General features: G+C 40.7%; 1 protein-coding gene across 1 annotated transcript in view; it reads left to right on the plus strand.

Moving 5' to 3' along the window:
* The window catches only part of LOC136879316 (ras-GEF domain-containing family member 1B), a 447,741-nt gene that overhangs the window by 327,546 nt on the left and 99,657 nt on the right, over positions 1-20,538 (plus strand). The window contains exon 6 of the mRNA XM_068229058.1: positions 781-924. Coding sequence (XP_068085159.1) covers positions 781-924 — 144 coding nt within the window. The remainder of the gene's footprint in view (positions 1-780; positions 925-20,538) is intronic.

Below are 20,538 nucleotides of genomic sequence, written 5' to 3' on the forward strand. Positions count from 1 at the left end.
GTCTCGAATCCAGGAGTTGGCAGGAGTATATTCATTGTACAAACATACACCTCTTCATTTCTGCTGCTTTACGTCCCACTAACTACTTTTACGGTTTTTGAAGACGATTCCCTTTGTAGGCGCTGCCTCAAGGAGATTGAAACTCTTGCACATGTTCTGGGATCTTTTCCTCATGGTCTCTGCCGGTTACAACGTTTCGAGAAATTGCCATCATAGCCTTAAGGGGCTCACTGATAATTCTAAGAAATCACTCTTACAATTAGGTTACCTTCAACATTTCTCAACTACAGTATATCTATTTCTCTTCTAAAAATAAATGTAAAAGTATACTTTGTTGCAAGGCAGCCTCTGCATGAGAGGAAGTATTTCATAAAATAAAATATTATTATTATTACATAAACATAATATGAAGTGACAGAGAAGATATAAATGATTTATTTTTCCCTTTTCATTTCTAAACGACACTAATGCATTAGGGTGGAAGAGTTAAGGGGTTCTCGGACAGACATATTATAGAATTCAATTAATCGTTCCAAACATATTTTTATTTTTTCACTTCACATTTATTCGATATAAAATTAACTAAAACAAATCTAAATAAAATAGTTCTCACATTTAATTTAATATTAAAACGAAATGGAATAGTTTCCACGCCAATGTAATTAATATTTTACAAACACAAATATAATATTTAAAATAAATTAAACAGAATGATTCGAGCTACTTGAGCAAATATTTCGTGAACATAAAAATTTAATTGGTGTTTTCTGTTTATTGCAGCACGTGAAGAAAAAACAACGCGTCAAAGTAATGGAGTATTGGATCGAGACGGCGAGGGAATGTTTTAACATCGGCAACTTCAACTCCCTCATGGCCATCATTGCCGGGCTCAATATGTCTCCCATTTCAAGACTAAAAAAGACGGTAAGTCTACTTTCTTCCAAAATATTTAATCTATTAATGATGTATTTCGCCATTAGAACACAAGTGGTTAAATGTGTAAGAAGTAGCTTCTTGAATATTCTTCTTCTTCTTAATCTGTTTACCCTCCAGGGTCGGTTTTTCCCTCGGACTCAGTGAGGGATCCCACCTCTAGCTACTCAAGGGCAGTGTCCTGAAGCTTTAGACTTTGAGTCGGGGGATACAATGACCAGTACCTCGCCCAGGAGGCCTCACCTGCTGTGCTGAACAGGGGCTTTGTGGGGGATGGGAAGATTGGATGGGACAGGCAAGGAAGAGGGAAGGAAGCGGCCGTGGCCTTAAGTTCGGTACCATCCCGGCATTTGCCTGGAGGAGAAGTGGAAAACCACAGAAAACCACTTCCAGGATGGCTGAGGTGGGAATCGAACCCGCCTCTACTCAGTTGACCTCCCGAGGCTGAGTGAACCCCGTTCCAGCCCTCGTACCACTTTTCAAATTTCGTGGCTCAGCCGGGAATCGAACCCGGACCTCCGGGGGTGGCAGCTAATCACGCTAACCACTGCACCACAGAGGCGGACTTCTTGAATATTACCAGTCAAAAATAGAGAAAGCTTCTCAGTAAGCCATTCGTTACACTTCGGCTTCCAAGTCTCAGACTGTCAGATATTTTATGACCGATAAGCTGGTGATAGGATTTACTCTCCTACTACTTTTCTCGTTAGTTTGTACCACTGGTGTTCGGTTGGCTATTTTTGCTCTGTACTTAACATATCTTAAACACGTATTCTATGTACGCAACATGGCCTAATAGGTTGAAAGTCGATTTCGATTACAGTGCGGCCGTGAAAATTCAGTATTCATTGACATGGTTCTCAACGGGCGACTTAAACGCACTCTACAGTGTGATGGCGGTAGTGCCATACTTGTATCTTAGATGCTTTCCAACAGAACAAAGATGTCCTAGGCTACCATAGCTCAATTGGTAGAACAACCGACGCGAAATCGGGAGGTGTGGGTTCGGATCCCACTGGTGTCCGGTTCGCCATTTTTATTCTGTACTTCACATATCTTCAACAAGTATTAAATGTACGCAACACGACCTAATACAGTCATCTCTTGAGAATGACTGATGATCGAATAACAAAAAGAATGTGGAATTTTATTCAGTCTAAGGCAACAAGGCCGAAATGGTTCCAGGAATGTGGAAAAGATCTGAGGCAGATTGGTATTTCAGACCAAGAAATTCATGACAGGAACGCATTCAGAAGATCGGTGAACAACTATCAAGGTTTCCAAATGGCATCAGCTTCTAGAAGACGGAAAGGACCTTTGTCTGAAGAGCATAAACAGACACTCGTCGCTGGGCTCAGAAGATACTGGCAGGAAGTCGAAGCCGGAACAAGAACAAGACCTAGACACTAAAATGCAGTCCATAGAGGTCCAACTCGATGTATAAAATAAATAAATAAATAAATAAATAAATAAATAAATAAAAGCAACGAATTCAAAAGGTATTTAGGTCATTTTGTTCTGTTAATATATCTCTTTCAATACAACCCTACGTAAATATGTCGTGGCATCATGCTGTAATCTTGTTGTCGGCCTACCTACAGGAGTCCGTATTTTGACCATAGTTATTTGCGTGCTGTAGGCTGTATGATGGGCGTCCTCTGCGCGTACGGCCGTCAAATTTGTCCTCTATAATTAATATTTTCGCTGGTTGGCTTCTCGTTCATTTTATTGGGCCCTAGATTCGATTCCCGGCTGGGTCGACGATGTTAATTGCGTATGGTTAATTCCTCTGCCTCGGAGATCGGGTGTTTGTGTTCGTGTTGATACTTTTCTCTTCATCCACAACACACAACGCACTATACTACTATTACCACAGAAACACATAATATTGAATACAACCCTTCTCTTCGGGTTGCTGTCGGGAGAGACATACGACCGACGACCGTAAAACTAAAACAAAAGAGCCAGGAAAGAAAAGAAGAAGAATGAATCTTTCCATTGTTTCTGTCTCTTGGCAATATGGCCACAGTAATCGAGTTGTTTTTGGCTGTAAGGGTCGATTGTCTTTTTCGACGCCTTGCTGTTTCAGGATTGATTTATTAGTTCGATATGCTATCTAGTGTATCCGGAGTGATCTTCTTTAAGTACCACACTTCTAGAGCGTCCATTCTCCGGCGATCAGCCGTCTCCATCGGCCAAGTTTCCGCTGTAGCCTGCATATTGCAATAGGGAAGATTACTGTTCTCACTTTCTATACGTGATTAAATATAAAGGAGTATAGCCTACTATCTTCCTAATTTCGTAACTGGTAACGACCTTGCATTATTAAGTCGATCAATCAATCAATAAACCAGTCAATCAATCAGCCAATCAGTCAAGCACCAAACGAGTTGTATGCGCGTTTCGGGTCACGTAGCCGTGAGCTTGCATTCGGTAGATAGAAGGTTCGAACCCCCCCCCCCTCTCTCTCTCTCTCTCTCTCTCTCTCTCTCTCTCCATGACGTTTTTCCATTGTTTTCTATTCCCACACCAGACAAAATCTGTGGCTGTACGTTAAGTCCACGGTTGGTTCCCCCCAGTTCTAGACCTGTCCTATCCCATCGTCGCCATGACACCTGTCTGAATCGGTGCGTCGTAAAAACAATATCGAAACAATCACTGAAGTCAATCCTATGTAAATGCATGTGCCTGTTCCAGTATTTTACTGGTTTTTCTGTTTCATATGCTTATTTATTTGTGCTTACGAATATCATAACACATACATTTCATTCCCTTCAGAAATATCATTATGAAGTATTCTTATTTAATTATTCTATGGTATATACAGCCTATACACATAGAATACTCACATTACAGACTGACTAATTAATATCCAATATGTTGCGAATATTGGCTATTTGTTTAATAAATTGTAAGTAAACATAAAACACACTGAAAATTAATAGTAAACCTGGGAACTAATTTAAAATGTAATACAAATAAATACAAAGCACAAAACCTGTATATAGTGTAACGGTCAATAAACGGAAACACTGAAATCCAATTATTAGCCTTTTAATTACCATATTCATATGTAATATTCAAAATTTTAATTGGTTTAATTTAATCAGTTATACTGGAAGAGTCCGTCTGACGTACTGCGGCTAATACACTTGTGAGGCAGAAAAGCTTTACTCTTAAGGTGAACTTAACTCTATCAGGCTTTTAAATGTGAGAAAATGGAGTTAGATAGCTGCAGTCACACAACTGCGGTCAGTATACAGTATCCGGGAGATAGTAGGTTCGAACCCGGCTGTCGGCCCTCATGTCCACATAAAAGATCCTAACTTGTCCGGGAATCGAATCCAGGTCTTCTTGGTAAGAGAGAGGCTTGCTAGCCATACACCGTACGACCGGCGAACGAATTACAGTAAGTTTGAGTTTTGAATAATCTGACGTCCTGGATTTCAAAAATTATTTCTTTAACATCCTTTTAAACACTTGCTCACATTTCTTGTTTACCTTGTTTAAGATTCGGCTAACCGATATGTACGTAAATGTGTTTGAAATTTAAAGACAGGTTACAAGGAGTCGTGGAGCACCATTCTTAGCCAATGATTACTTAAGTACGTTTAGTTGGCAGTAGAATTAAACACTACCGTGGAACGCGTTACGGTTATTTCGCGCTTCCTTTGTTAGTCGGAAGAAATTTAGTTATTCGTTACTGAAGGTGCTTATTAACAACATGGAACAACAAGAAATAAAAGGGTCGTCTAATTTTTCCGATTTTGCAACCCATATTGTAACATAATTACATTAGTTAACACAGACCTCGGATTTTTAGGTGGCAATAGGTTAGAATGCAAAGTAATTTGGTTTGTAGGAAGTGTCGTGCAACCCGTTGTACCATAGTGTAGCAAGAGTACCATAAATTCAAGGAGTTATATAGGCCGTACACCTAATATCTATGCAAATCTCATAGCATAACTACTGTACGGGGTAGTATATACTTGTTGTTCGCTTAAGAAAATTTGCATTTTAACCTATCATTACCTAAAAATCCGGGTTTTAGTTATCAGACACAAAGACGTCATTGAAAATAAAAAGACAGATGGAGTAACAACAAAACAGAAAGAAGAACCATGAAATAAAATCGCATATTGATAGCAGAAACAGAATGATTTCTCTGCTTTGCAAGTTGTAGGTTATTTTGTACAGATTCCAGAAAAAATGAAACTGTTTGTTTAGAGAAATGGAATATTTCCTCACATTTTCTATTACTAAGTATCGAGTAGTTTACCTTTGTTCTCATTTCCATTCTGTTCCAGATATTCCAGATACAGCAGTTGATCTTCAAAAATCATCTCCAAACCTCCCAGCCATTTTCGATTTTACATTCACTGCTAATCACTGTTTGTGTTTAGTAACTGCTCGAACGTGACTGTTTAATCGACAATAATCAGGAATTTAAATTATCATCATAAGTGATGATCCGCAGCTTCATTTAAAGAAGGTTTAGGAGGAGTCTTAAACGCTGATTACGTTAAACAGGCTTCGTGCACTTGGCCATTGGTGCGTTAATATGTCATTTACTGAATGTTCTCTATGATGCACGGGTGTCGTATTTGAAAACTTCGTTTTATACCCGAATCTGGATATTGATGTTGAGTAACGAAAGAAGTTTCACAGTATAATGTGTTCGTGACACTTGTGTGTGCATCTTTAAAACAAGACCTCCACAGCAGTGGGTTGCTACTATGACTGAGTAAACAATCTCCGAAGAATGCCTGGTCGTTCCTCCGTACGTCCTTTTCCGTTCACTATCCTCTTACTTGGACATTCATTGTACCCACCTTCCTCAAACCCCATGGATTTTTTTAAATTTGCTTAAAGACACATCGACACAGATAGGTCTTATGGCGACGATGGAATTGGATAGGAAGGAAGGAAGGAAGGAAGGAAGGAAGGAAGGAAGGAAGGAAGGAAGGAAGGAAGGAACGGAAGCGACTGTGGCGTTAATTAAGGTACAGCACCAGTATTTGCCTAGTGTGAAAATGGGAAATCACGATAAACCATCTGCAGGGCTGCCTCAATTGGGGTTCGAGCCCACTATCTCCCGGATTCAAGCTCACAGCTGCGCGCCTCTAACCGCACGGCCAACTCGCCCGGTAAGCCCTATGTTTAGACTAACCCTATAAATTATATAAGCGTCCTCTGAAACTTAACAAACCGAGGATTGCATTCACGTTTGGTTAAGTTGCAGGATTCCGTAGCGCGTGATCACCTAAATGGAGTCCGGTTCCATGGCTAAATGGTTACCATGCTGGCCTTTGGTCACAGGGGTCCCGGGTTCGATTCCCGGCAGGGTTGGGAATTTTAACCATCATTGGTTAATTTCGCTGGCACGGGGATTGGGTGAGTGTGTCGTCTTCATCATCATTTCATTCTCATCACGACGCGCAGGTCGCCTACGGGTGTCAAATCAAAAGACCTGCACCTGGCGAGCCGAACATGTCCTCGGACACTCCCGGCACTAAAAGCCATACGCCATTTCTATATGTACAGAAATGGAGGGGGAGGGGGTGACCATTGAGCGTCGTATGGAAAAGGGAGCCGTAACTATTTTAACATTTTGTTCAAAGGCAGATGCAGACGCAAAATATTCTCAGAAATTGAAGTTTCAATTCTTCAGCTGACGATATTTCCCGGCACACCTCCAAAATTTCGCTACCCAACTAACAAGGGAGGTCACCATGTGGTTTTCTAGAAACGTGTTCAAATATTGAGGATCTGCCCTTCACTAAAAAATATTTTAGCCCTGTTCCAGCGATTTTGCCAGTGGGCCTTATTTTGTTCAAAATTTAACGTTTAAAATACATCCTCCAACTTTTTTAGTCTTATTCCCGCAGATATTTCTGATTTGTATGCGGAGCGTTGTCGCTAGCGCATTGACGATGAGAACTGAAGTTTCCGAGTTGAAATTCGATCTGGATCTTTTATCTTTTCTTTTTCATTTTTCTTTTAATTGTATGATTTGGGTTCAATATTTAATTTTTTAGATTACATTAAATATGCCTACTTTATTGTTTGTTACTGTTACTGATTTTTCTAATTACAATATTAATAAATATTTGCATTATTGTTTGTATTACTTATAATTTTCGTCACATTTTTACTGTTGGTCTGACAATGACTCGCTTGAACTTGACTCATTGTTGCACTTATTTGGGCGGTATTTTTCATGGAAGCATTTGAAGCAAAGCATTTCGCGACAACGCGCACATTTAATAAATGCATTTACAGAGCACGAATAACACTTCGGTCTCATTACTTAACGCGAAAAACAGATGTTCACTAACCGAAAGAAGATCAAGGTCGTTTTCGAACTCGGAAGTTTCAGTTACCAATGCTAATGTGCTAGTGACTACCGCACGGAGACTGCAAAAGTTTGAGGATAGATTTTAAAGGTTAAATTTTGAACAAAATAAGGCCCATTGGAAAAATCGGTCGAACAGGGCAAAAATGTTTTTAATGAAGGGAAAATCATCAACATTTGAACACTTTTCCAGAAAACCACGTGGCGGCCTACCCTTGTAACTGCCACGGAGCGATTGATTCGTATAGGTCTCTAGCTAGTCGAACACAAAGTTCAGCTTCTGAGTCTGCGTATTTTATGAGTATCAATATTGTTTCATCATAATCACTTGAATAAATTGGTATTTCTTAATCAAACGATACCTTTGATATATTCATTTATGTACTTAATGTACTTTACAAAATTCCGAGGAATATTAAAGCTAACTAGTGTTTTGAAGACATCTCTTTTTAAATAGATCAAAGGCTTGTAAGAATCTCTCATAAAAGCTCATTATAATTTGAAGCAGAGAATACATCCACAAAGTAAATTGTCCTGTTTAATCTTGATTATTAGGTATTCTCTTTCTTCTCTTTTGGGCAATTTCGCTTTAGGTTTAGAGCTAAAGATGGTTCTTTTGCTTCATTATTTTTGACAAAATGTTGGAGATAATTAATATCTTGCTGGACAGATACAAAGCTTCCTCTTGATATTGTATAACAGTCCTGTTTATTTCCTTATGACAGCCTTCCAAACCGTGAGCATCTTCAAATTACTCACATAGCGAAGATCGTATTTCATGCGAAATATTAGGGTTGGTGCAGGGAGAAGCAATTGGCAATGGGAGCTAGACGTGTCTGTATTGCTCTGCCTTAGTCGACAGTAGCTGTCAGGTTCTATGACAGGTGTGCAGAAATCCCGGGCGCCAGGCCCGACTGGTTTCTTTTTCCTTTTGTTTTTTGCTGCAGGCGCCTAAGTTTCGGTCACCCGAAAAAATCTGTTTTAGATGTTTCATTCTTTAATTCTCCTACCCATCAATCTGCAACAAAACCTCTGTGACATAAGACGTGATGTCACTGAACAAACGCCACGATCTGCTTGAAAATAACTGCGAGACCAAAGAGAATATATATTTCTCTGCTTAGGACCATCGATGTATATCGATGAATGGCAGACTTAGCAGTAACGATAGTGGATAGTCGATGTACTTAACGCATTTGACCGTCATCTGTTACAGCAGCAGAGCCTTTGGTGGAAGAATTGATAAATAATTATTTTATAATCACGTGTAGTCAAAACACCACCATCCGAGACAACGACCTTGCAAGAATTAGATCATTGTCTCTGATCAGTATTATCTGAGTTTTTAAAAACAAAGCTGACACAAACGTTTACAGTTAATAGTACTGCTATAGCTCTTTAATTTCATATTTCTGGACAGTTTAAAAGTTAATGTTAGATAAATTAATATCGCGGTCAACGCTAAGTAGCGCACCTCGATTATTTATAGCAGGTACACTCAAACTTCCAAAATCTCACGCGTGCAAAACGAGACGCAGAGGTTCGGTGCACCGTGCATCGGTCCGACTCGGCTCCTTTCGGACCAACGTTTTGTCTCGGGGCGACTCAGCTAAGTTAGGCTAAGCTCGGCTCGGATGGTGGAGCGCTGCAGAGCGAGTGATGGAGGGGTAAACAGGCGGAGTGAGAGAGACAGGTGTAGGGAAAAGAGAGACAGAGCTGTTGCTCAAAATCGAGGAGTGGGCGATCTGCATTCGGGTTAACCTAGCGAAGTTGTCTTATGCACCTTGCACCGCACAATACACCGGAGGATGAACCCTGAGAGGCCCTGATTTATAGGTATCAATTTGCTGGGATTCTTGCTGGCTACTAAACTTTTGGTCTGGCTCCTAGATTCAGAGAAAATTTCTGCACTCCAGCTTTGTGAAACACTTTCGATGTTATTTTACAAATTCCAAGGAGAGGAGACTGCTGATTTGGATTACCTTGGAGAAATGCAAAATCCTTCAAGTCCATCCTTATTTACTGAATACAGTAACACGTGCCCGAAAGATAACGTAGTTCAGATCCTTGAGGTTTTCATTTGACCGCCATCGTATGCATGTATGGTATGTCATTATAACTGATATAATGTAATTTAATTGAAGCTAGTCTCAGTTACTTCGCGCAGTGTCTCCCTGTCGTGATTAGTGAGCTACTACAATGCATGTGAGCGTTCTGGGCTCAAGGGGCACACACTAGCCTTGCGGGTGTGAATTGGTGGCCATTGCTGCAATTAGCGAAACCTCAGCGCGGTCTGCCGCTTTCTCTGACCAGTAATTGGCAACATTCCGTGTCAAATATGAGGTAATTCCCCTGATTACGTCAATCGTACCCCGGTATCTAATCAATATCTGTGCGTTAATTATAATTGTCTACCGTGCCCTGAATATGCCATAACCTCATAGTATCTCTCCCAATTTTATCGACCAGAAAAATATATACTGATATTCTCTGGTATTAAGTTGTGTAATGTTCACTTACTGACAAATATCTGTCCCACCTAGCAACGGTGATTTCGGTTTTTAAAGACATTCATAACAACCCCGCCTTCTCCATTGGCAATCTGCTTTCCCTTTTTTGAACGCTTCTTGCAAGATTATTGACAAGTTCCTTACCTCCCGCTAAGAGATGCGCAGTTCACACCCCTCTCTTTGCGAGGTGGAGTCTCTAATCGTATTACATTGGGATAACCTAATATCCTTATTTTCTCCAATCATAGTAAATTTCATTAGGGGAAGCTATTTCTGGCCCACCCTTCATTTTACACCGAATATGACAACATTCATTGGTCCATATCCGTTTCTCAGAATTTAAATCAAGCCAGTCATAGATAGAAGCAGTAATGGCAGGGTAGAGTAACGTGTTAGTTAGGTAAAAGCGGAAACATTACGAGATTTTCTACACTTAATTGTACATTGAATTACTTGTCATCCAGACGTTGCTACAGGGATAGCAATATGTAAGGCATGACCTGGAATCGAAATAATGCTTAGTTTCAATTAATTTGGTAAACACATGGCATTTTGATATATTTCATAAACTGCACATATCTAAGGTCGTGCCTGCCTCTTACACGGAGGCCCTGGTTTCGATTCCCGGCCAGGTCAGGGATTTTTATCTGGACCTGAGGGCTGGTTCGAGGTCCACTCAGCCTACGTGATTAGAATTGAGGAGCTATCTGGCGGTGAGATAGCGGCCCCGGTCTCGAAAGTCAAGAATAACGGCCGAGAGGATTCGTCGTGCTGACCACACGGCACCTCGCAGTCTGCAGGCCTTCGGGCTGAGCAGCGGTCGCTTGGTAGGCCAAGGCCCTTCAAGGCCTGTAGTGCCATGGGGTTTGGTTTGGGTTTACATATCTAAGGTGAAGGAATAAAAAAAAGCAAGGAGCAAAGAAAACTCCAGCTTCCTTGTCATCCACCACGTGAGCCCTGCGAGGTACCGCTACCACGTCAGTGAATACACATTTCACAAGAAACCAAAACCATCCAAACCCCCACGGAGCAACAGCTTGGCCTACCAAGCGACCGCTGCTTAGCCCGAAGGCCTGCAGATTACGAGGTGTCGTGTAGTCGGCACGACGATTCCTCTCGGCTGTTATTCTTGGCTTTCGATTCCGGGCCCGCTATGTCACCATCAGATAGCTCCTCAATTGCAATCACGTAGTCTGACTGGACCTGGAACCAGCTCTCAAGTATAAGTCTCTGACCTGGCCGGGAATCGAACCTGGATCCTCGAGGTATGAGGCAATCACGCTAGTGCTACACCACGGTGCCGGCACACATTTCGTAAGCATTGTTAAAAACAGCCAATGACTAGAAGTTAGGCAACTTAAAACAGCAATCGTCATCGTCATCATATTTAAATAATGTACTGTTACATTTTTACGGTACCGAATACGTAGAATTCTTCAATATCAACAAGAGAACAAAATTATCAGAATTGCCAACTACTCCATCTCAAATTATGATCTTCCGGCCGGTTCCATGGCTAAATGGTTAGCGTGCTGGCCTCTGGTCACAGGGGTCCCGGGTTCGATCCCCGGCAGGGTCCGGAATTTTAACCATCATTGGTTAATTTCCCTGGCACGGAGGCTAGGTGTATGTGTCGTCTTCATCATCATTTCATCTCCATCACGACGCGCAGGTTGCCTACGGGAGTCAGGTCAAAAAGACCGGCACCTGGCGAGCCGAACTTGTCCTCGGACACTTCCGGCACTGAAAGCCATACGCCATTTCATTTCATTATCTTCTGCCTACCGTTACACAGATAAAGCCACAGCAAGGGAGACAAGCGCTACCAAGCAGCATAAATATTAACTATCGTAACATCATACTCTATCTGTTCATACTCCTGAATCATTTTGTGCATTACCGGGCGAGTTGGCCGTGCGCGTAGAGGCGCGCGGCTGTGAGCTTGCATCCGGGAGATAGTAGGTTCGAATCCCACGATCGGCAGCCCTGAAAATGGTTTTCCGTGGTTTCCCATTTTCACACCAGGCAAATGCTGGGGCTGTACCTTAATTAAGGCCACGGCCGCTTCCTTCCAAATCCTAGGCCTTTCCTATCCCATCGTCGCCATAAGGCCTATCTGTGTCGGTGCGACGTAAAGCCCCTAGCATTTTGTGCATTAAATTTTTCGCACTCATATCTGTTTATTACCTGGCACGTTCGTACTTCCGTCGCTTTCTTTTATTTGTAAAAATTATTATTATTATTATTATTATTATTATTATTATTATTATTATTATTATTATTATTATTAATTCTATTTCGTGTGTCTGTTGCTAGCGCGGTGTAGTTCCTGTATAGCCGAAACTGCATTGTAGTGCGGTGAAGAGTAGTGTTTTGTATGGTGAAGGAGTTTTAGGAATGTTGGAGCATCCAGACCTCGAACCGAAGGAAATTAGCCGTTTATATATATATATTGCAAGTTGATTTACGTCGCACCGACACAGATAGATCTTACGGCAACGATGGACAGGAAAGGGCTAGGAGTGGGAAGGAAGCAGCCGTGGCCTTAATTAAGGTACAGCCCCTGCATTTGCCTGGTGTGAAAATGGGAAATCACGGAAAATAATCGCCAGGGCTGCCGACAGTGGGATTCGAACCCACTACCTGCCTAATACTGGATACTGGTCGCAATTAAACGACTGCAGCTATCGAGTTCGTTTTAATAATTAATAATCCCTCAATCTGACTGGGAATTGATCCCAGCGTCCCGAGGTCCGGAAGACTACATGCTGACCACTCAGTCATAGAGCCGAACTTCTAAAAGAATATCAGTGTACTGGGTGGTTCAAAAGTATGTGCAAAAACTGAAGAAGTCCCTCATGGGTCGAAATACAACTTACAAATAGGAACGTATAGTCTAGGATGAAACCCTGCCTCAGAGTAAGGCTGTTAATATTAGAAGTGATAAAAATAGACATTTTTATTGTTACATAATGTAATACATTCCTGTCCTAAAGTTGTTTTAAATCAACCCCTGTATGGACTACTTCAGCATCTGTGTAACCTTTCGAATCACCCGGTATTATATTGAATATTTTTTAAACACACACTCAAAACCAGTTTCCAAGTGCCAGCTCAATTAGCGACGCAATAAGTTTTAGAACAACGTTATCTGTTCATCACTCTATTTCCATTTCAACATACGCGGGAAGATCAGTTCCATTGGTATTTAAGAAAGACCCGTGAAATTCACCAGTCATTTGCCGAACGCTGCTCTGGTCCATTCTGCGCATACAAGGAAAGGAGGACTCCCGCCGGTGTAACCGCCTTGTAGTACGACGCAACCCGCATGACTGTGTTGCACAAAGAGTTGCGTATCAACTTTACCTCACGGGGCATCAGCAGTTTGTGCGTGAAATATTAAAGAAAATCGATTGGATATTGATAAATATTTGCTGAAAGTATGATTCCTTGCTTATTATATTTAGCTTTGTGTTCAAATGGTGTATGCTTAGTCCTTCTTCTTAAGTTGGAGTGAGTGCGAGTGAATCTTCACCACAAGATAGCTTAACTGACAGTAGAGTTTGAAGAGTAATTTGGTACGTTACATACTGTCAGTGCATATTCAAGAATGGTCGACTGATGACGTTAAGAAACCCACGTCAGCTTTTAAGACAATCGTGGAGTAAAATTAGTTTGAAAGTAGTTCTTTTTCGTGTGAAGGGTCATGCATAGCAATTTGAAATCATAAATTTATCTTTTAAGATACATTTAGCACATTCAGTGTCTTATAGCGTTTTGAACAAACGTTTTTGAGTTAGTTCTGATAAATAGGTAGGACCTTATACCTCTTGATAAAAGTAATGTGAAATTAAAATTGAATTTGCGTAGAACAATAAAGAAAAAATCATATAATAAAATTGTACGTTTATATTAATTTGATATAGGCCAAGGCATAACGAAGAAAAATAAGAAATCAGTGTTGATGTAAAAATCAGAATAATAAAAAGAAAATACAATATACAAAATTAAATTATGTTGGTGAATCAGTAACGGTATTGAAGGAAGTCATATAACATGCCTGAATACTTTGTTCTGTCATTCGTGTTTCACTATCACAATGAAATTGTATTTATTGAAATATATTTCAGAACCCCAGTTACACTGGAGAGTTGCTTGGGTAAACTCTAGGTATTTGAGCGTTACAACCGATAGCATTTGCAAGCACTCCAAGGGTGTGTAAACTCCTTGGTTTACGTTTCTAAAAGGAAATCAGGAAAACGTAATTCTATCTGAAAAAGTCACCGGCTTCGAAATGTTATAGCATTTCAGTATAATGATATTTTCAGTCAATTTTATATTATACGTTCTCAAAACATATTAAAATAAGTTTACACATCTTAAGAAATTAAAAATACCAGAAGTACATGTCTTTCTAAGCATTTCACGTAGTGTTGCTGTTGCGAAAAATCAGCACTCTAGTAATGCGCCGTTCTCAGAAGTTTCCCAGTCAGTGGGATGCCGTTTTCTGTTCTGCATGGCGTCTGTATTCTAGCCGAAAAATCCATAACTTTGAAGCCAAAACGCATTATCAAAGATTAACAACGGATACACAAATTTTCACCGAATAATACATACGGAGGGTGAGGGCAGTGGATCTGGGCATGTTTGAAAACAGAGACAAGAAACAGCTAAACACCAACAGTTTGTTAAGGAATAAATTATTTGATATGTGCAGATCTAACCAATATGTGAATCCTAAAATACTGTTTAGTGATCAATATGAAAATAAATTATTTTTAAAGATTCTGAAAATTATCCGCAAATATCTCATTAAACAGTAGTATTTTATTCATCGTTAGGATAACTGCCATTTAAAATAAAAATATCAAAAAGGAGCACATGAATTAAATACAATTCACAGCAAAGCATGGATTTAAATACTCAGTATTAGAGACTTAATCCTTTTCAAGGCTGTCGTAGAGATTTCGGAGAGGTACTTCCAGCTGCCCTTCAACTGTGTCTTGAGGTATTTTTCAATATTATGGGACGTGATCTCGTCTGGAGCTAATTCTATGCTACAGTATAATATATCAGAAAATAAATTCAACATTAATTTAAGGTTGCATTATCAATAGAGTATAAATAAAATACCTAGGTAATAGACTATGAAGTTACAAACTCAAAAAGGAAGATAACGTTGTTACCTCAAAAGACTAAGGAAAAGGATTGCATTCAATTACGAAACTGAATAATATTTTTATAATTTTTTTAATAAGTGATAATGGAAATTGTGAAAAATGGCAGAACTGATTTCAATCTGGGACCCCTCATTTTAAAGTGCCCCATAGAAGATCCTCGGAAAAAATAGTAGTTTCATAGAATGCTGTTATTTCTGCATAATTTTCTAACTTCCTGAATTTCCTCCAGTAATTCTAAGTTTTCCATCAGGTACCGTGTTGTTGCTGACGTAGTTCTTTATACCGTGTAGCAGATGATTCGTCGCTAATAGAGCTATAGCGGAAGAATCGTCAGCAGTAGCATATTAGCATACTTGCACAGTTATCCTTGGTTTATAAAATTTCAACCCCCTGTAGGTGAAGGACGCAGACGAAGAATACACCCAAGGTGCCCCTACCTGTCTTAAGAGGGGACTAGAAGGGGTGACAAAGGGATTAGTGTACTAGAACGATGAAACCACGTTTTTTATTCTGGTCAGTGGATGATTTTGAACTTTTAAATTGTCATTACATTTCATCACATTTCGTACCATTAGGGGCCAATGACCTAGATGTTAGGCCCCTTTAAACTACAATAATCATCATCATCATCTATAAATGAAATGGCGTATGGCATTTAGTGCCAGGAGTGTCCGAGGACATGTTCGGCTCGCCAGGTGCACGTCTTTATATTTGACTACCGTAGGCGACCTGTGCGTCGTGACGAGGATGAAATGATGATTAAGACAACAGATACACCCAGTCCCCGTGCCAGCGAAATTAACCAATGATGGTTAAAATTCCAGACCTTGCCGGCAATCGAACCTGGGACCCCAGTGACCAAAGGCCAGCACGCTAACCATTTAGCCATGGATCCGGACATCATAATCTATAAAATTTTATATACAAATTAATATACTGTTAAGTGTGCTGGAGGACGACCCTCTAGACCCGACAGAAACTAATCTGAGAGAAATTGAACCCATAAAATTCAATGTCAACCACTAGATGGAAAAGAATGACTGCAGTATCACCATGGTACCTTGGAACCGTGATTTTTATTGCAGCTTTTTGCTGCCACTAGTTTACAGGCTTTTGAAATTACCTTCTCCCATCTAGTGTGAGGTCCAGCTCAGTTGAGGTAACGACCATTCCAGAGAGCCGGAAATACCTGCTAGTCCACCCGCTGGAAACTGTGCCCTAACAGTAAAGTGCGCTGAAATTAACGGCAGAGATCTAGATGTTCTATCAAGGGTCTGTTTCGGATTAAGGGTACCTTGACCTGAAAAAGTCACCAAAATTCATATTTTGCTTTGTTACCACTTTGAATAAAGTAAGCTTTATTGAATTAAAAAAATATATATAATACGTGTATCTTTCTGCAACAACTACGTATATAAACCGGGCGAGTTGGCTGTGGGGTTAGGAGCGCGCAGCTGTGAGCTCGCATCCGGGAGATAGTTGGTTCTAACTCCGCTGTCGGCGGCCCTGAAGATGGTTTTCCGTGGTTTCCCATTTTCACACCAGACAAATGCTGGGACTATACCTTAATTAAGGCCACGGCCGCTTTCTTCCCGTTCTTAGGCCTTTCCTCTCCCATCGTCGCCATAAGACCTATCTATGTCGGTATGACGTAAAACAAATAGAAAAAAAACAACTACGTATTCTATGGTGGCACAACTGTACCCCCTTCCGAAAACATATTTTAATAGATACACTCTTCTCAGAAACGGTAAAAGCTAGAGCAATCACACTTGGTACACTCTTAAATTATATAAAATCTGCAAGGAAGAGTTACTAAAAGTTTATTTTGCTTAAAAGTTTAGTATGGCACTAACGATCTCCAAATTTTTGAAAACTGAGGGAGTTGGACATGCGGTTAGGGTTACGTAGTTATGAGCTTGCATTTGGTAGATGGTGGGTACGAATTCCACCGTCGGCAACCCATTTTCACAAGAGGAAAATGCTGGGGCTGTACCTTAATTAGGGACTCGGCCGCTACCTTCCTATTCCTAGCGCTTTACCAACCTTGCGTCGCGTCGCCGAAAACCAGCAAAATAAATAAATAAATAAATAAATAAATAAATAAATAAATAAATAAATAAATAAATGAATAAATACACAGAGACAGACCAATAGGATCTTTTCCTACTTTCTTAACAAGAAAACCAAGGGACCCTGGTTTATCGAAGTTGAAAAAGACCTTCAAGAAATAGGAATCACACTCGAAGACATCCAGAAACGTGCTCCTCTTCAGAAAAAGCTCCAGGGATACAAGAGGTTCCAAGAAAGGCCAAAGTTGAAAAACAGGCAAGAAGTGGACTGATGAAAGAAAGGAGGCTCACAGAACGAGAATGCGTGAGTACTGGAGAACAGTTAAAGCTCAAGGATGCAAACGGTTGAAATAACGTGGTCCACAGCAGGCCGAAACGAAGAAAGAAGAAGAAATAAATAAATAAATAAATAAATAAATAAATAAATAAATAAATAAATAAATAAATAAATCGTCTTTGAAGGAAGACATGTTTTTGCGAGCTCGTTTTAATAGCATAAACTAGGTTTTGGATACACTTGTTGAGTCTTTATTTTTGTACTAGCGTCATCAACACGTACGAAAGGTATTATGACTCATTACTTTTTATTTATGAATCTGACCCAAGATATGTGGTTTTTCCGACTGGCACAGAATAGCACACACTCATTTTTCTTAAAAACTATATAAACAGTTAAAGAGAACAATTGCATGGAATCTGTCTACAAACACATGCAGGCTGCGGAAGCAACAGGCTACGAATGACATACTGTGTGTCCCATACAAATGACTCTGCCTGGGGTTGTGGTATAAATTATAATTTGAGTGTGGTTTGTTGCTATTTGCGTCTCTCATAATGAACTAAAGCACATGGATAGTTAAGTGTATGCATGTATTTTGTCCTAGTTGATGTTAAAAGTGAACAAAATTTGGTCGTTCTGGAACGAATAGCCCTTGCAACTCTCAGGCTTCACGTCCAAGTGCCCTTAAATTATTCCATATCTCCATATATACCAAGGAATCTTGTCACGAGAGTGAAGGGATGAGAAATCAAGTAGTGCAAGGCACAGTATTGTTTCTCTGTTCGGGTCTTGGAATGTCTGATGCTCCTGTTTGCCGTGGCGCGGTATTCGCTATATAACATAAATCGTGCCAGACCCGTGTCACAGTACAGCTCTAAAGAGCCATAGAGCATGACCAGTGATGCATTTGACACCAAGCATGAGTTGTGTTCCGCTTGCTCTTTATGGCTCATTGTTCCCGTAACACTTGTCTGGTTTAACTTTCCACTTCACCTCTCTCTCACAGTGCAGTTCGGATATCTCCGCTAAATATTATGCTTTACAGCTTGATGTACGAGTGGATTCTATCGATTAAATAACAAAAAAAGTGCTTCAACTCATTCAGATCTAACGTCCTGTATAGTGATTTTCGTAAGGTGTTTTTCAAACACTCCATCTTGATTTACAGCTTTGATAGTAGTTTGTACCTGTTCGCCGACTTTTAAAGTCCGTAAATTTCATATACATTTCTGTATAATGGTGTTGTATTTACGCCGGCACCACGGTGTACGGGTAGCGTGCCTGTCTCTTACCCGGAGGACCCTGGTTCGATTCCCGGCCAGTTCAGGACCTGGATCTGAGGGCTGGTAAGAGGTCCACTCAGCCTATGTGATTATAATGATTATAATTAAGGAGCTATGTGACGGTGAGATGGCAGCCCGGGTGTAGGAAGCCAAGAATAACGGCCGAGAGGATTCGTCGTGCGGACCACACAACGCCTAATAATCTTCAGGCCTTCTGGCTGAGCAGCCATGGACCTTCGGTGCTCTTCCGCCATGGCGTTTGGTTTTTGGTTTGGTGTTGTGCTGAATTTACAGTGCAGAGCTAGTTATAAGTCATTTAGCGATCAATGTACAGTACTGCAAATAACAGTGGTAAAATATTGGACATACTTAATTTATCTGTGAATGTTTATGTAACTGTGTTGTAATTATTGCCTGCCCCGCGGTGTATGGGTAGCATGCATGCATCTTACCTGAAGGTGTCGGTGTTGATTCCCGGCCAGATCAGGGAGTTTTACCTGTATCTAAGGGCTTGTTCGAGGACCACTCAGCGTTCGTGATTACAATTTAGGAGCTATTTGACTGAGATGGTGGCCCCGATCTAGAAAGCCAAGAATAACGGCCGAAGGGATTCTCTGTGCTGACCACAGGACACCTCATAATCTGGAGGCCTTCGGGCTGAGCAGTGGTCGCTTGGTAGCTCAAGCCCCTTCGGGACTGTCGCGCTATAGGATTTGGTTCTAATAATTACACTACACAATTTGTAACGGTGCAGTGAGCGAGAGTCAGTTTGACCTGTCTACGATGGAAAGAAGTCACAAGAGTCATGTGTAACAAGAAAATGCCAGTCCGACTCAAATCCAAGATCCTTCGTACAATGATCCGCCCAGTAACACTGTATGGAATGGAGTGCTATGCAGCCACCAAACCCGTTAAACGCCGCATCCACGTACTGCGAGATGCGCATGATCCTCCGCTCACTGGGCATCTCCCTACTCGACCATTCACGGAACATTGAAATAAGGCAGCAGATGGCCATTTTGCCGATCACCGACAAGATGCGAGAAAGGAGACTTCAGTGGTATGGTCGTGTAATTCGTGCCGCTACAACCACTGTCCTCAGTGGCGCTCACCACCTAGAAGTCGACGGTCGGCGTCCACGTGGTCGACGGAAACACCCCGCTGGATTGACTCAATCAATGCAAATATGAAAACAGTCATCGTTCGTCCCGAGGATGCCAGTCGTTAGTGACGTTCCATGGTTGGAGTAATGGATCCTGTTCCGAAACGCGACAACGAAGAAGAAGAAGACTGCTTGTAATGGAATACTTTAACTTATTCATAGTAGCGTCCTCATAGCTTACTTGACAAAATGCTGAGTCCACAGTATAAGGTGCACGGGCTTCCATCAAGTTATTTATTTTTAAGTTAGTTTTATTCCTTGCTGTTATCTTAACTCCACATTCCGTTTCATACTTCCATTTATTGGCAATTTGTTTCTATAAGTAGCTCATACGAAGAAAGCATTCTTCTAACAAACAATCTTAAAACACATGGTAAAAGAAAGATGGTTCGGGAGTGACTCAATCCTGTGCACTTACATTACGGAGTCACTGCCTTGACCACTGTACTACGAGAAAGCTTAACAGAATGCTGTCTTATAACAAGGGCTCGGAAGTTCATTCATTTGCATGTTTTAGGGGTTAAAATGTATGCTTATACATTATGTGCACTAATTATAGAATTTTCAGTCATTTAAACATGCTTTTATGGTGCATATAACTGCATATTTTCGTGATTTTGATAAATGCATCATATTTTAATATTTTAGCGCCTATACGGCATATTTCAATCAGTTTGATGGTTATTACTTTTAAACAGCTTTTTTCATCTGGTCGATGTTGGCAGTAATGTTACGCATGATGACGCAACTTGTCATGTGGTGA

This window comes from Anabrus simplex, chromosome 8, assembly GCF_040414725.1.
Source record: "Anabrus simplex isolate iqAnaSimp1 chromosome 8, ASM4041472v1, whole genome shotgun sequence".
In the NCBI taxonomy this organism is placed as follows: Eukaryota; Metazoa; Arthropoda; class Insecta; order Orthoptera; family Tettigoniidae; genus Anabrus; species Anabrus simplex.